We start from the raw sequence: 16308 nt of genomic DNA, 5'->3' as shown, positions 1-16308 counted from the left end.
GGAGGTACAGCGGCGCGGCGAGGGAAAAAGAATCAACTTGGAAGCAATTCCAGATATCTATGCTCAACACGCATTAGAAGCACTAACGGGACGTGCAGCGCCTCAGGTCATCTTGTACGTTTTCCCTTACCGATTCAAACCCCACATTGCTCACTCACAATGATACATACAGACTTGGTCATTCCCGCCCGATGTCTGAGCCGGTAACATTCTGGCACGCCCCTCTATTGGAGTCTTTGCCACTGGGAGTATTTCACTTCAAGTATAGGTCGGCAGGTAAGCAGTTTCACCAACATTATCAATTCTAATTCCTAACCTGGGAATATCACAGATGACCTGAGACATCGATTCGCCCAAACTCTCCCATGGAGTTCGGAAACAGAGAGAGCACACTCGCTGTTGCGGATGCCGCCTGCATTGGCAGAGTCCATGAAGCAAGAGGATCTAGACGCTGACTACACCACACATTGGCTGCAAACACTCGAGGTAAGTGTAACCTTGACACCTAATGATCCTGGCTAATGAGGCTTTTCGGAAAGGAATGCACACCGCGAGTACGAATCAAGCGAGAATATGACGACGACGACGACGACAATTGGCAACCCAAGAAGAGGCCAAGGAAGAGCCTAAATACCCCTGACTTCGACGATGATTGCAATGATTTCGAAGGAAGTAAAGAAAGCAGTAGCGGGATACGGTCTACTTCGATTGACGCGCAGCTATTTCGGGCAATAAAACGGGAGCGTGAAGACGACGAGATGCATTATGCAAGGGGCTTCGGATTCGATTGAGAGTGCCTACAATTCCGAATATGTTTGATGATCTTACGCATGTCTGAACTTGTTAGGGGCTGGGAGTCCCGGAGGACTCCTTTTTGCCCTATCTTCATGCGCAGACTCCCCCTTCGTCTACTTCCATCTGTGTTTGGAGAACGCACGTCGCTATACGTAGGGCTCGACCCCTGAAGCCTAGCGGGTAGGGCTGCTCTCCTTGAAATCGAGACTTCGCTTCTAGATTCCAGGCTGCAGGAGAAGCAAATAATTCTGCAATACCAGCCTAACAGGAGCGGACTTGCATTGCACTTGTATCAGGAATGATGGGCTAAAACATAATATGGGAAAGGGAGAAATGGATAAGAGAATTTCATGTCGCTCACATCTCAGAATCTGGTCGAGTGGCGACCCGCCAAAACCATGAGCGTGTGTAGTCGACAAACTTAGGAATACAATGCAACATTGCGTCTCAACGTTATTGTCTATCGATTTTAGATTGCCAGGGAGAAGAAATGGGACGAGGCCATAGAGGATTATAAGACTGTTCCAGAAACTTTATACATTGATGCACCTAATTATTTATCCATCAATTCCGACGGAGACGGGCTTTAAGCGGTATCTTGCGCGATAGTAAGAAGTTTAGCGTAGTTCGGAGTCCCAAGCCCAGTCGCAGGATCCCAACCCTAAGACACGTTAGTAAATCATCCAGACCGAAGTGCAAGACTAGAAAACTTACTGTCACAGCATCAAATCCAGCACTGGTGATGACCCCACTACACCCTGTGATCTTCCCCGAGCTGATATCTGTCAACGCACTGGTAGCATTTCCATACAGCCACGGGTTCAAGAACCCAAGACCTGCCTTCCCACTCGCGATTCTGGCACTGTTCAATAGCTGCACAACACCTGCAAACGTTGGTGTTGCGCAACTCGTTCCATCGACTTCCTCCTCTTCGCCCCCAACTACAATAACGAAGTCTGTAGCTTGGGCAGCCACATCAGGATAGGCACGTCCGGATGAGTTGAAGTACTTTGAAAAGCTTGTGTGGGTAGTGTCGGTTGACAACCAGCTGCTCACGGCTGACGACTGGTAGCTAGGCCGAGCGAACAGATTGGAGAAGCCGCCACCACCATCGGTCCAGGCGCTCTCCGGAGAGGTTCCTGTGGTACCTCCGACAGTGGTTACAAAGGGACATGATGCGGGAAAGGCAGTTGTAAACTGTTTAGTTCCGTCAACGGTGCAGGTATCTCCGACTCCACTGTCACCTGCTGCTACGAGAATGGACACACCACGCGCGCCGAGCTGGGAGAACAGGTTGCAGGCATTGGTAGCGTATGAATTTGGGACTGTGGCTTCATCGTCGCCGTAGGATATGGATAGCGTATTCGGGAGATTGGCGTCCGTGAGACCAAGGAGATATGTGAGGAACTCCTGGTATGGCTCGTTGGTGTTGGTCCCGCTGCCGACCCACTCTCCTAATCCCCCTACACTGTAGAAGGTGATGGGGATACTCTTCGCAATGGCTCGTCCGTACTGGACATCAAGATTTGCTTCATCTCCAGCAGTTGAAGACGTGCAGGAACCGCCGTTGACTGCTGTGCAAGTAAAGGACGTATCTTCGTTACTGAATACCGCATAGCTGTCCAAAAACGTTGAGAGATCGGACTTGATAGCGTACTGTTCGAGAAATCCTGCAATTCCGAATTTGCCAGTGGTCTGAGTGGATGTGGAGGATGCAAAGTTGTATAGGTGAGCGAGGCATGTTGGTGTGATTTGGCCTCCACTGCATCCTGTCACTGCTGAAACGGGCCCAGTGCTGTTCAAGTCGGGCTGTTGCTTCTGACTTACGGGGCGCACCGCTGAAATTGTGGATTTCAGGGCTCGGAGACCAAAGAAAGTCGTTGGCTGAACCATGTCCACGTGACCCTTGAGGACATCGGGGAGGCTGTATTCAAGAGTCCTGAGAACTTCGTCTCCAGTCGTAGCGTGAACTGTTTGATAGTTAGGATTCAGGAGAAAAAGACTATCAGCTCATTTCATCTTACTAAATGCACTGTACTCTGCCTTCAAAAGCTTTTCAATCTTGTCGACAGTGGTCTGGATCAAGACAGAGTCCAATCGCGGAGACAGGCTTGCCTCATCGCTCATTCCTTCACTCTCGAGCCATTGCATGACGAGATCTTTGGATTCATCCTTGGGCGCAATCATGGCATCAATCACATGCTGGGATAAATGACTTCCGTATAGGTCATGACCGGGTGTAGCAATCTAGAACACAGTCAGAATATTGCAATAAAATTTCGAAGCACACAATGGGAAAGAAAGCTTCGTTCAAATGCCAAATCTTAGGCATCGGAGAGTGCGATCTCGTACATTTATGGCCAACTCGTGGAATTTATCCATGTCTTGCTGCACTAGGTGGATCCTCAAAGAAATCTTCATATCCTCCTTGTTCAACTTCAGACTTTCATCTTTGGCCCATCCAAGTGGAGGTCCAGAAAGACTCTCAACAACGCTACTCTTAAAGTCCCCATCTCTACGAGCTGGGTTGGTTAATGGAGATGCGAGACAGGAGCTTGATGCAGCAAGAACGGCGAGAATACTCTTGAAGGAAACCATGATGAAATGCGCCGGGGGAGAAGAGTGGAGAAGGCTAGGTAAAAGTCATGAAGTGAGGGGCTTCATTATTTATGTACAAGTAGTTGAGATCAGCGAGTCCGATAACTGTACCGGTACTCGTACCTGCTGTACCTACTGTACCTGCCGCTAGATCCTTTGAGATTGGACCCCTCGAGGTCCTGCTCAAAGCCACCGGCCACAACATGTCTCGCAGCTTCCCTACGAGGTACCTTTCCCGCTCACAGCCGTAGGCTAATACAATAAGGTTATTATTTGGGGCGATTATTTGGGGCGATTGATTGGGCGTCTGATGGAGATTGTGGAGGATTTGCCGGCATTGGCCTGTTATTTGGAGCCTGCCACAGATCTGCGTTCGTGTTGATTGCCGTGCGTCTCGAACAGGCAAGTCAGTCAATCTGCATGGCAACAGTAATCTGTAAGTCAACGATGGCTCCTGCCATGTTTGCGCTCGCTGCCCTACCTCCGTATATCGCGTGATGGCGACTTTGCCATTCCCCGCTTGGAGTGGATTTCATCTTGAACACAGAATATGGTATAATGTGGCCGGAAGTGAGAAGACAAGACAGCAAATCGCGCATCGAAGAGAAAAGGGGAAGGTCGAAATACAGCGCTAGAAAGTGCCAAGCGCTGCGGGGCAACACAACTTCTCCTCTCTGTCACTCTGTGACCTCGAAATTTGCCACAAAAAGCAACTGAGAGAATGTTGTTCAAAGAGACAGGGTATACGCTTAATCGCAGAAGTTTTGATCAATTTTCCGTTCATTCTATTTTGTCAAAGTGGAGCTCTCTATCTAAAACCCCACTTGCGTAAGGCATTGAGTGGATAGAATGATTCATTTATGTACATTAGATTAATCATATTGCTCCAAACACCAGGATACTAATATGCCCGTGTTGAAGTTGATATATTTTTATCAAAATATGATTAAACAATTCTCTAACAGCCGGTAAGAACTTACCTAGGTATGGTGTAGTCAGTTTGGTCGAACGACACGTGATATTTTTCTTTTTAAAAAAAGTATATATATGTAGAATCGAACGCGTCGCGCTTTGAAGTACCGGTATCGCAAATATCAGGACAAAATTGTCAGTCTTTCCTAGCCACTACTTACTCTAAAAGGCCTCTGGTAATTATAGATCATATGTTGCCTCAACCACGAGCCTTCACCTTTCTAGGCTTGCCGTGCATAACAGCTTCACATAAGCAAGAATTTAGCTAACCAACCCCATTTTCATCAATTTCCATTGGATTTGTTGCCAAATCAATTTGCTGTCGTCAGAATACATTGCATTCTGATGTATCTTTTTTTAATTGTAACTAGCGTCACTGCCCTGAACATTTTGTCTGGCCAAATCGCCGTGTTGTACAATAACGTGGCCGGTAACAGAGCATTTGCCCCACGTTTATATTTTTGAGGACCGATATCTTTCCACAGTAGACTTCATTGTGTCAGCTTTAAGATGTCTGGGTTGTTCAGAGCGAGTCTGCCCGGATATTGAACAGGTAAAAACGCGTTGACCAAGTCTTCTAATGCGACACTATCCGCGTGCAGTGTGAAGATATTCATTCTTATTGGAGAGTCGTAGGAAGCTATCAAGTGATGATCCGTCGAACTATACCTTGGAATCAGTAAATCAGAAATTTGATGAGATCATCGAGGAAGGACGCACAGGTGTTTGTATAAACATTAAACTTATAATTCGAAGTCTCACTTCTAGGAAACCCAGCTAATGGAATGACTAGGATGTCCACGACAGATGCCCTTCAACTTCTTGATAATAATGAACAAGACGTGCCGAACAAATCAGAAACATGACTGGCAGTGTTATCAATCTATTCCTCGAATCTAGTGATATCTTCTGAGAATAACCTCAGATTTACTTTACCATTTTTTCCGAGTTTAGTAGGCGGGGTCAATGTGGGGCAATCCTCGTCCTTACTTACCCCTCATGTTCCCCGGATTCTTAGTCCTCTTATCCTACAACTCCAGTAAACCAACATGACAACTGAAACAATTACACACACTGGCATTCTGGAAACTCTTGAAACTATTGCTTTTCCGAATATACCACCTTTCCCTTCGGATATCCCTACAGCTCCCCTGTATCGACTCTCACTTTCAGCACTTCGCTCGAACCCTGCTGAATCCGCACGTCTATTTCAATCCTCAAAGGATCTCGACTTCTTCTATCTAGATTTGAGAGGTGATGTCGAGGGGGAGAGGCTTCTCGAAGAGGCTGATCAAGCTTTTGAGCTAGCACAGACATGTTATGATTTAGGAAGGGATGAGTTAAGCAAATTGATTATAAAAGCCGCGGGAGCTATATGGGGTACAAGGGAAGCGGGACATCGATTGTAGACGAAAAGGGTAATCTGGACCGAAATGAGTTCTATAATGTACGAACTACTCAAGTCCCTGGCCTTACGGAAGTTAAAAGTGCTGACAGCAGAAATATTCCCAAAGACGAGTTCCTAGGCATCTCGGAGACACCATTCGAGCACCCCCAACTCTTCTACAAGAATGCTGACCTCATTAACTCATACATTCAAACTGCACATTCCATCGTAATACTCATCCTCTCGCACCTAAACAACCATCTGCATCTCCCACCCAACACGCTCCAAAATCTCCACTACCTCCGCTCTCACTCAGGCGACCAAGTCTGCCTCATCAAATCCACTCCACAGCCGGCGTCAGAACTGCGGACCACCCTAGGAAATCACACAGACTTCGGCAGCCTCACCATTATTTTCAATCGCCTAGGAGGGCTTCAAATCCTGCCCCCTTCATCCCTCACCCCCGCAGACCAAGAACCGCAATGGATATACGTGAAACCGCTGCCGGGTCACTGTATAGTAAACTTAGGTGACGCGATGGTGAAGTTTATGAATGGGCTGCTGAGGAGCAACATACATCGCGTGGTTGCTCCTCCCGGCGTACAAGGGCAGGAGATTAGATATAGTGTGGTATATTTTGCGCGGCCTGGAGACGAGGTGGTGTTAAAAAGATTGGAAGGCAGTGATGTTATCCCTGAATTGAAAGAAGGGGAGAAGGAGGAGGAAAATGATAGTAAGGATTGGATTCTGTTACAGGCTTTGAGATTGAGGGAAGTGAAGGATGGGATGAGTGATGGAGAGAAGAAGAAGCTTTGGGAGGAAAGTGGAAGGGGTAAGTAGAAGAGAAAGATTGCAAATTGTAGTATATTGTATGACCCAACCATTGGCTTGACCTTTCCTCTACCCGAGCGCCGAGGATTTCCCAGAAAAGGATTGCCTTGAGCTCTAGTCGAATTCGACCAAAACCTTCAAAGCATTATGCTTGGAAGCTGCACCAAAAGTACTGTATGCTTCCTCCATGTCCTTGAAAGCAAACTTGTGGGTAATGAGCTTCGCCGGATCCAGCTTTCCAGAAAGTGCAAGCTTCAGTAGCATTGGAGTGGTGACGGTGTCAACGAGCCGAGTTGTAATGGAGATATTCTGAGTCCATAGAGTCTCCAAATGCAAATCAACTTTCGTCCCGTGCACGCCGACATTTGCAATGACACCCCCCGGGGCAACCAAGTTTTGACAAAGCTCAAACGTTGCCGGAATACCAACAGCTTCAATGACCGTGTCACAACCCTTTCCATCTGTGAGCCCCTTGACCGCGGACTCTACGTTTCCATCACTTATGATAGTGTGAGAGGCCCCCAATGATTTTGCAACCTTCAGACGATTGGGATCCTGATCCACCATGATGATTTCCGAGGGAGAATACAGTTGCGCTGTGATCATGGCAGCAAGTCCGATGGGGCCAGCACCTACGATCACAACCGTGCTTCCCGGCTGGACCTTGCCGTTCAGCACTCCGCACTCGAGACCAGTCGGGAAAATATCACTCAGCATGACCAGTGCAGACTCGTCTGCTCCCGCGGGTATTGGGTATAAGGAGGAATCGGCATGAGGAATTCGGACGTATTCTGCTTGCGTGCCATCGATGGTGTTTCCTAAGATCCAGCCTGGTCCTGTCAGCCGGGCTCGTTCAGCGAGATTGAGGAGGCTTACCTCCGGTCGTGCAGTGGGAATACATCCCCTTACGGCAGTATTCGCAAGTGGAACAAGAGCAGATGCATGAGATCAAGACATGCTCCCCTTTCTTGAATCCGCGGACTGAGTCTCCAGTCTCTTCAACTATGCCTACTCCCTCATGGCCTAAAATAGTTCCAGTAGTACAGGTCGAAACATCTCCTTTTTGGATATGTAAATCTGAGCCACAGATCGTCGTCTTGGTGAGCTTGATAATAGCGTCTGTGGGGTTAGAGATTTTTGGTTTGGGCCGCTCCTCAAGCTTCACTTCACCAATTGATTTGTACACAAGTGCCTTCATTGTTGAGTATGTTGCTAGACGCAGTGGTGACCGAAAGATGTAGCTATTCGAGAGAACTCGAGCTGTGCGGAAGGCTTGCATCTTTAATAGTAGCTGATTGTATATCACGGGCTATGACCTTGAATCCTGTTCTATGATGAATAAGAAGAAGGCTAGAGCCGGCAGCGCGAACGCCAATTCAAGCGCAGCTCGGTTCTTTCGGTATAAGAGAAGTGGTATGATTGTGACGAGGCTGAGGTGGTTAGTTTCGTTTGAAAAATGGCGTGTTGTTTGCATTCCAATGATTACAACATAGCTAAAACAAGGTCTTGATTGGCTAGATAGGTCCTTGAATATAATAATTTATACCTTATTTGGAGATTACCCCGCTAAAAAGAGTCTATATACTAGAATAAGAATGTTTCTGAGAGCCGGAGTCCATATAAGCTTTATAAAGTCATATAATCCTTGAAAACCCTGTAATTTTACCTCGGTCCTACTTAGGGCATTGGGACCCTCGAATTCCGTATCGAATTTATATGCATTAGGCTTACTAATTAGTCTACCCCTTTTTACGTGTTAAGGTAAGCATTGATACATGAATTTAATACCTCCGTAAGGCTAAATCATTGATTCTTAATCAATTCTTGAATTTAACAATATGTTCGTAAACATCAATCTCCTAGCGATAAGAGATAACGGTATAGTTTCCTTTCCGGATCCTCCAGTAGTATAATGCTAGGGTAAGCAATGACCCGTTTCTCGGTAGCCCGGTACGCTAGGTAGTTGCCGAGTTGTTATACTCGAGACTTTCTCGGTGTTCGGTATCTGCTTCGGTATAGAGCTCGGTATCCTTCGGATATTTCTCTAGGTACCTCATTGCCTTGTGAAGCTATTATGTCTTGAAACTCCGAGACCCTTAAAAAGCATCTGGCCATCGAAAAGATGGAGCCAATCAAGTACGCTATGGCGTGTAAGAATTGTAACTCTCGGAAGGTTCGCTGCTCCAGTAAGTATTGAGACCTGCTCTAATTCAAGCAAAGTGAAACTAAGCGAGCTCCTGTGCAGAAGCTCAACCAGCTGATGAGAAGTGTATCAACTGCTTGGTAATCTATTGCATACGTCTACGGATCTCTATACGCTTACTCCGCAAAGCGCAGGCGTGTGGACTGCCATTTTAACCATAGTAGACGCAATCGAAAGACTTACAAAGAGCAAAGCGCAAATTTAGGTAAGCAAGCATGTGCTGAAAGAATATAGATTTATCTAAAGTCTTAGGTTCTGATATGACTCCGGATAGACAGTCATCACTATGGTAGAAGTATCGGACATCGAGACGAAAACACTTTACAATAACCCGCAGTAGATCACTATGCCTCAACAACTAATATCGCTGCTCAGCAGCCAGCCCTATTCAATATTACCATATACTACGACATTAGCGCTTAACTGGTAGACAAGAAGATGTGATAAACATACTTATTAGGGCACGTGGGCAATAGCAGCATAAGCAATCAATAGGTTGATACTCGAAATGCTAGTTTGAAATCTACTAGACACTGGACAGCTATGGTAAGTTGATAGTGGTTGGAATGACGAGTCCCACGTGTTTCTCTAATAATCAAAAGTTGCAAGTTCTAGTCTTGCGGCTTTTTCGGAAATCTAGGCTACAGACTAGTACATCGAAGTGATTGAAAAAATGCAGACACATATACAGGCTCGCCGAAATGTTAACAAAACGTCTTTCATAATTTCACTAAAGCGCGGCTAGACAAGACTAGCCACTTGCTAGTTCCAGCTCAAGAAGTTGAGGGCTACGCCAGGCGTAAGAGAACTTATATAATTTCGCCTATCTCTAATTAGGTTCATAGCATACTTCGAACATATTCATTCGATGTATCCTTTCTTTGACCAGAAACGTTTTGAAGACAAAGCTTCTAGCTTACACACCTAAGTCGCTTCAGAAATATATTACATAGTCAGCTCTTTACCACGGCGTACTCGCTCGTGGTTCTCAATTTCACAATAAAGAAGACTTTGCGCCAGAGAAGGGCTTGTTCTGGCAACTTTTAAGCATGCTCCGCGGCTGATGCCAAATTTAGGTAGCCTTGACACGACACTTATAATTGTTCGGGTATGATCTGGACACCTTCTTAATCTGTTAGCTTGGCATCTGATAAATACAGGCAGTAACAATTATTATATGTCTTGTGCTATTATCTAATCATATCTTGACTGCACTATAGCTCTAATACTCTTCAGGCAATATTCTCACAGAGTATCTAAAGCGACAAGAGTTGCAATCACTACCAACGTTCATAAACCTATACATTGCGCCGATTCTCGTGAAAAGGTAATAATATTATAGGTGATCTACTGTCTAGAGGAGCCCTTGTGCTTTAATGATGGCTTGAGCTCATTAATAGTAGGTAGATTCCGATATTGGTTGTTCTATTCCAGAAGTATCAGAGTCGGGTTTTGAAGAATGCGGCTGGTTTTTTTCTTCCACTACATTAGCCTGGATGCATCCATCTCTTACGAAACTCTATTTTCTGTCAAGGCTGCTAACAACTCAGCTGAATAAATTCGTGTTAAGGTAAGTTAAGTCTATGCAGGCTTGAAGTGTTTAGAAGATGAGCATACCAAAGATATTTCGTCCTGGCGAATCCATCAAATTACATAATGTGTCGATAACTCTAACTACAACACTATTATATCAGCATTTTGATTACCAGAACACCCTGGTAGCAATATCAAGACTTAGCATACCTATTAGGGAGCCGAGTATACTGTCGGAAGATGGAATCGGGAAGGGTGGCCTCATTAAAGCCGCCCGTACAATTTTGGAGTTAACGAAGTACACCGACCTAAAAGCTTGGTCTCCTCTATAGTAAGCCACAATCCCATGTCTAGACTCTCCATATCATCTGACACGACCATTAACAAGCCCAGGATAGTGGCTGCTATGCCTCTCGCTGCAATGTTCATTCTCTTCGAGTTGTTAGTACATGATGATCCCACTTGTACAGATATAAAACACAACCTATTTTCTTTAGACAAGGCAGTTGGGTATTTCAGCAGACTCGACTACGATAGTGGTTGCTCTTTCCGTGGGTCCATGTTCTCCGAATTTATTCTCTTTGCACGATTGTTTGTTGATAAGGAGTAGAATACTCATCGATCGGTCAATCCTAATATCACAGCGGGCAGTAACAATCCTGATCATTTGCATTATACGCCACTCGGAATAAATGGCACAAGTTCCCAAGTCTCTCCAATCTTTGTGAGTATTATCCAATACATGGTTGCTATTGGAACTAATTCGGGCAACTCCAACCGTTGGAGGATCTGTATTCACTAGCTGAAGATGGCGGAATAGTCGACTTGGATTCCCTTACAACAAGACGGCTATAGTAATACGGGGGACGACTCGATTGTCGTTGACTTTATGGAAATATAAAATATCTATAATAGCTCCTAGTCGCAGAGAAAAAAACGGAAAGCAACTCTTATTAACGGTATACTGTCGCTGACGTTTATAGTTTCTAAATAGCAATACTATAGTATATGTAGGAATTGTTCTGACTTTATATGAAGAAGCAACTGTGGTACTTTAAATAAGGGACCAATCTGAGTTCGCTGAAAAAAAAACAAGCTTCACCTAAAAAAGCCTCTGCTGGGATGCGCCTCACTTTATTTCCACCACCATGCGGGGGACTTCAAACGTAATACCGCGTGCTATACTTCGTACCGTACGCAACGTGTTCGGAGAACGAACCGATTCCTCGCCGGAGGACGGACGACATCTGGATACGAATCAAAAGTTGAGCTGTCAGCGCGAAAACGTGCGCCAGACCCTTCTCCCAATGGTTGCTAGCTATCCCATCTGCACCTTCCTTTTAAGAAATGGGGTCCAGGTACAGTGCATACCTAAAAAAGCGGCAGACTAAAGCATGCCGTGCAAGTGGCCTCCCGAGTCCCGACCTTACTTTTAGCCAGTCGCAATGAATGCCCAGAACATGTGCAGAAACATATCAACATTTAGAAGGTCGCACACTTCCCCTCTTAACCAGGCGGACAGATTATTTGCTCCTTTAACTCTAGTAGTTTTAGCAGTGCGGTTGCTTGCTTACTCCAAGTCATTACCATCCATCGCCTTTGGTTATAAATTATTTCTAAATCGGTCATCGTCATCCTTGCCCTGCGAGAATCCTAACCTATCGCGCCGCACACGTGCATCAGCGTCCCCGAGATTGGAATATAAATATACAGCTAAATGGGGAGCCATTTCTGTTCCTGGCAACTGCTTGCAAGCCAAATTAAGTTGAGAATGGTTTGTGTCAAATTTGTTGTCGTCGCAGCTTTATCCAGCCTTGCGCTCGCTGCTCCTCAAGACCAAAGCAACAAGTACGGAGACTGGAGGAGTAAAATCAAGAATGTGGTCGTTTTGGTGGAAGAAAACCGATCCTTTGATACCTTTGCTGGTGGTCTAACTTATGATGTACGTCGAACTTTGCCACAACATGCGATTATTAGCATGTCTGAAGACTTTCTGCTCCTAGACAAATCGCGAAGCCTATACTAATTACTTCTACAGCCTTCCATCGATGGTTTGCTGCACCACAACTACTGCAACTCCATGTAAGTATTCATAATTATTCCTGGTCCCGAAACCTCGCTGACGATGACCTAAGGAATGCTTCTGACCCCTCGCAACACGATGATGTCTGCGCTGGACCCCGTGCCAATGATGTTGCACCGGATGACCCGAATCACAGCATCAGTGGTGTAAACATGCAGCGTAAGTTATGCCACCGCTGTTACCGGTCCTTCTAACATTTCCCAGTCTTTAGCACCTGGCATCCAGATGAGGTACAAGTCGATAAGTTCCACGAGGCAGAGAATATGCGTGGCTTCGTCACCGAACAATCAGTCACCTACAAGACATTAAACAAGACACGTGCTGCGGAGGCAATCAACTACTATACCCCTGATCAGATTCCCTTTTTCAACACCATAGCAGAGAATTTCGTTCTCTTTGATCGCTGGTTTGCTTCTGTCCCAGGACCAACAAACCCCAACCGAGCGTATCTCACTTCGGGTACTTCAGCTGGTCACGGCAAAAATGACGCGGCCTTCGACGTTTACGGTCTACCCCAAAGGTCTGTTTTCCAGCAATTGTCCGAGAACAACATCACCTGGATGAACTACCAGAACTCCACCACCGGTCCAGGACTCGGCTTCAACCCAGACGCTGCTTTTTACAGCGTAAGGATAACTGGCTCTTTGATTTTACCCTACCCCCTTCTGTCATGTTTCGTCTCATGTGCTCTGCCCTAGAAATACACGCTCCCTCTACTCTCGAAACCGTCTTGAACAGGAAATTACTAACTCCCCCGTCATCTAGTGGACTGAGACATCCGGCGCAAAGGACACTAACATTGCTCCCCTGGACAAGTTCTATGCTGATGCCAAGGCTGGCACACTACCTCAGTTTACTTACATTAATCCGGAATGCTGCTCCTACCAATCATTTCACCCTCCCTCCCCAATCACTCTCGGCGAGCAATTTATCAAGGGTATCTATGAAGCTGTCCGGAACTCCCCACAATGGGAAGAAACCCTCTTCATCCTAACCTTCGACGAGCACGGGGGTTTTGGCGATCACGTCCCACCACCTGTCAATGTCCCCGCTGGTGACAACCTTACCTACACTGAACTCGCGCCTGATGGAAGAAACAACACCTTCGACTTCAAACGCCTCGGGCTCCGCGTTCCAACTCTGCTAATTAGTCCGTGGGTTGGCAAGGGCATTATTGAGAAAAAGGGTCTCAACAATGGAGGGGAATATACGCATACGAGTATCTTAAAGTTCATCAATGAACTTTGGGCCTTGGATGATTTAACAGAACGGGTTACGTATTCGAGTACGTTTGAGCATCTAATTACAGATATCAAACGAGATGATACCCCTGCTATACTTTAGGATACTCAACTATCCAAGTAGCCAGGGAATGGCTCAGAACTTACAGAGTCATTAAGAATGGAAATGTCATACTAATTGGCATTGGACAATAAAAGTGCAACGGCTTAGCCCTACTATTATACGTATATCTATAATTAATATTATGTCGACTATGGTTCATCTGATGACTCTGTATGTGTGACGTGTCGTGTCAAGCATAGTTCGCTATCCGGAAGGTTGGAAGACAGACACCCCACTATGCTAGTTACGTGCCTGTAACTGCACTTAAGATCCACCAACAGTTTTCTCAGAGTGCAATAACTTCGATTCTTTCTTAAATTCTCATATAGCAAAACAGCAACTACTTCTCCCACGTCTTACAGAGTGCATGCTATCAACGCTTCTGAGTGACGAACAGGGGAGGGAGGGTAGGACCCTTACCGCAGAGTCTGTGCACTACTATCTTAAGAGGTTGGCTGGAATCTCTGCGAAGTGATTGTTAAGAATAGCTGTCAGAAGGCTTTAAGGCAGGAAAAAGGCGCTTGTCTATGTCTTTTTCACGAAGCCTTAGGCGAAAAACTAGTAGACCTGAATGGCATGAAGTATGTTTTCGAAAGAAACGAAGCTCACCGTGCAGACGTTATGTTCGAAATCGTTCGATGCCTGTTAAGAGCTAATATATGTTGGCCACGTTCTTTGACAAAATCAGGAGCTTGCTTGAAATGTAATATGCAATTGATGCTTCAGCACGTGGTAAGGGTTGTACATAAAGAATCATCCAAAGAGCGCGAAAGATCGAGATGGAAAGGATAATAAAACTTTCTTGATTTATTATTTTGACCCAGGGCTTACTTCTGACTAGGACCGACGTGATCTTTTAACAATTAGTCAACGAAGCTTTTACTAGTAGGTGAGTTTAAGATGTACTTATTATTAGAGTTTCATAAATCTGAACTGCTTCACCTGTCAAGCCTACCCGGATTGGCCCCGGGTTTCTCAAAGTAGGAGTTCAAAAAAGGTCGCGGACTGTAGACTTTACAGTGGAGAGACTTATTATTAGTTCTGGGATTCTGCAAGGTTCTAAAGTAAATGGCTGGCTAGACTTTTAGCCTGTTCTTGTTGTTCTGAGGGGTTTGAGCAGCCATGAGATACATCTTTCTTCGTGTATTCCGTAAACCAAAATCATTGAAATTTCCAGCGTGAAGCTCACAAACATAGGAAGAGAGTAGAGATATACTAAGCTACTTGAAACTTCTGCGGTCAAGCTGACGCTATAATGCTTAGTGACTGACTTTGTTTAGTTCGGTTTCGAGTCCTAATACCTCTAAAAAGATAAGACGAGCAACGAATATAGACATTAGAGTAAATTCGATATGAAAAGTAACTTGGCAATAATACTTATTCGTGTCTCAATGAGCGATTTGTAATCGAAGAGTGGTTTTGAGCATTCAAGTAATTTCACAATAGCAAGCGAATGCAAATCTGAATATAGGGACTCCTTATATCAAATGTAGTTAGATGGAATATTACATACTATATATTAACTAAGCTTTATAGAAGTAGGAAAGAGGCAACGACCAACATTGATATCTCAGCGCTCTAACCAAATATGGCTAAATACAACACTTCTTCACTACCAAATCCTAATAGTATTTGCAAGATTTTGTTTTCAAACCATAGTCATCTCTTTTTTTTCAAATATAGAATATAAAATTTGCGTCTACTGCTCCGACTTCGGAATGACACAACAATTATAAAACTCTATGAAAAGTGCCGGTCGACTACCAGCTTCTTCGCGCTTAACACGTCCAGCGCCGTTGCAAAACTAATGAAACGCTCTCGCACCAAAATAAGAATACCTCGTATTTGCCCACTTCCGGTCAGCTAACAGAAATAAACCGAAAAAGCTGGGTTGGAGACTTGTGTTCTCCAAGCTGGACTAAGAAGTAAATATTGGAAGTGTAGAACCACCGAGCTTGGACCCGATTACGATGTCACTGGAAAGGACAATCGCAATAAAACAGCCTATTATGATCGTTTCCCGGCCAAATTACTGTACGGATGTATATTTCCCCCGCCCGAGGTGCATGCCTCACATCACATCCTTGCAGTCCCCGCAAGTAAACATGGGGCTTTTTGGGACAGTCGTTCGTTGATCGTCGGACTGATTGCAGGGGTCGTGGATTCCGGACATCCCGAGCGGGAAGGAGCCCCGGCGAGCGGAAGTGGAACGAATGATTATGGCATGGCATGTCGGCTTTATACGAGGGAGAAGGAGCGCGAGAGTGTGACCCCAAGGCATGTATGACAATTTCACATAACACAGGTCTTGGGAATGTGGGATCGAGGCACGTATTGAGGGAGAGTAGAAACGTTGCGTTGAGATTTCCATCGTGCATATGTTTTTTGAAACAAGAATGGAATGGAATCATGGTAAACGGAAGTCGGTGCTACAGGAGTAATTTCAGATTATGCTGACACGAAACGTTTAGAGAAATAGAAAGATAATTGTTCCAAGAACCTAACAGGATTAATGAGTTGGATCTTACGAGTTACATCGCCTCAGTCAGCCATCCTTCGAGG

The 16308-nt window shown here is 45.3% G+C and overlaps 4 protein-coding genes across 4 annotated transcripts; 2 read left to right on the top strand and 2 right to left on the bottom strand.

Annotated features, from left to right (window-relative positions):
* Positions 1–1381: 1381 nt before the first annotated feature.
* On the bottom strand, positions 1382–3393 carry sed3_1 (Tripeptidyl-peptidase sed3; the record flags this gene model as incomplete). Its single annotated transcript, XM_031146893.1, has 4 exons — positions 1382–1456; positions 1510–2765; positions 2820–3042; positions 3148–3393. 4 exons carry the CDS (start codon positions 3391–3393, stop codon positions 1382–1384), a joined length of 1800 nt encoding a protein of 599 aa, XP_031007305.1.
* A 2021-nt stretch (positions 3394–5414) lies between these two features.
* On the top strand, positions 5415–6592 carry vrtI_1 (Oxidoreductase; the record flags this gene model as incomplete). The annotated part of the gene is made up of 2 exons (XM_031146892.1): positions 5415–5704; positions 5728–6592. The coding sequence occupies 2 exons, from the start codon at positions 5415–5417 to the stop codon at positions 6590–6592; spliced, it is 1155 nt and encodes a 384-aa protein (XP_031007306.1).
* Positions 6593–6697: 105 nt separating this feature from the next.
* On the bottom strand, positions 6698–7781 carry adh_1 (alcohol dehydrogenase; the record flags this gene model as incomplete). The annotated part of the gene is made up of 2 exons (XM_031146891.1): positions 6698–7413; positions 7460–7781. 2 exons carry the CDS (start codon positions 7779–7781, stop codon positions 6698–6700), a joined length of 1038 nt encoding a protein of 345 aa, XP_031007310.1.
* A 4309-nt stretch (positions 7782–12090) lies between these two features.
* On the top strand, positions 12091–13746 carry NPC6 (Non-specific phospholipase C6; the record flags this gene model as incomplete). Its single annotated transcript, XM_031146890.1, has 5 exons — positions 12091–12261; positions 12358–12401; positions 12455–12561; positions 12607–13028; positions 13168–13746. The coding sequence occupies 5 exons, from the start codon at positions 12091–12093 to the stop codon at positions 13744–13746; spliced, it is 1323 nt and encodes a 440-aa protein (XP_031007311.1).
* Between the last annotated feature and the right edge of the window lie 2562 nt (positions 13747–16308).

This window comes from Lachnellula hyalina, assembly GCF_007821495.1.
Source record: "Lachnellula hyalina strain CBS 185.66 chromosome Unknown contig00029, whole genome shotgun sequence".
In the NCBI taxonomy this organism is placed as follows: domain Eukaryota; kingdom Fungi; phylum Ascomycota; class Leotiomycetes; order Helotiales; family Lachnaceae; genus Lachnellula; species Lachnellula hyalina.
Note: the sequence above shows the minus strand (reverse complement) of the source record. Positions and strands in the feature narration are given on the sequence as shown.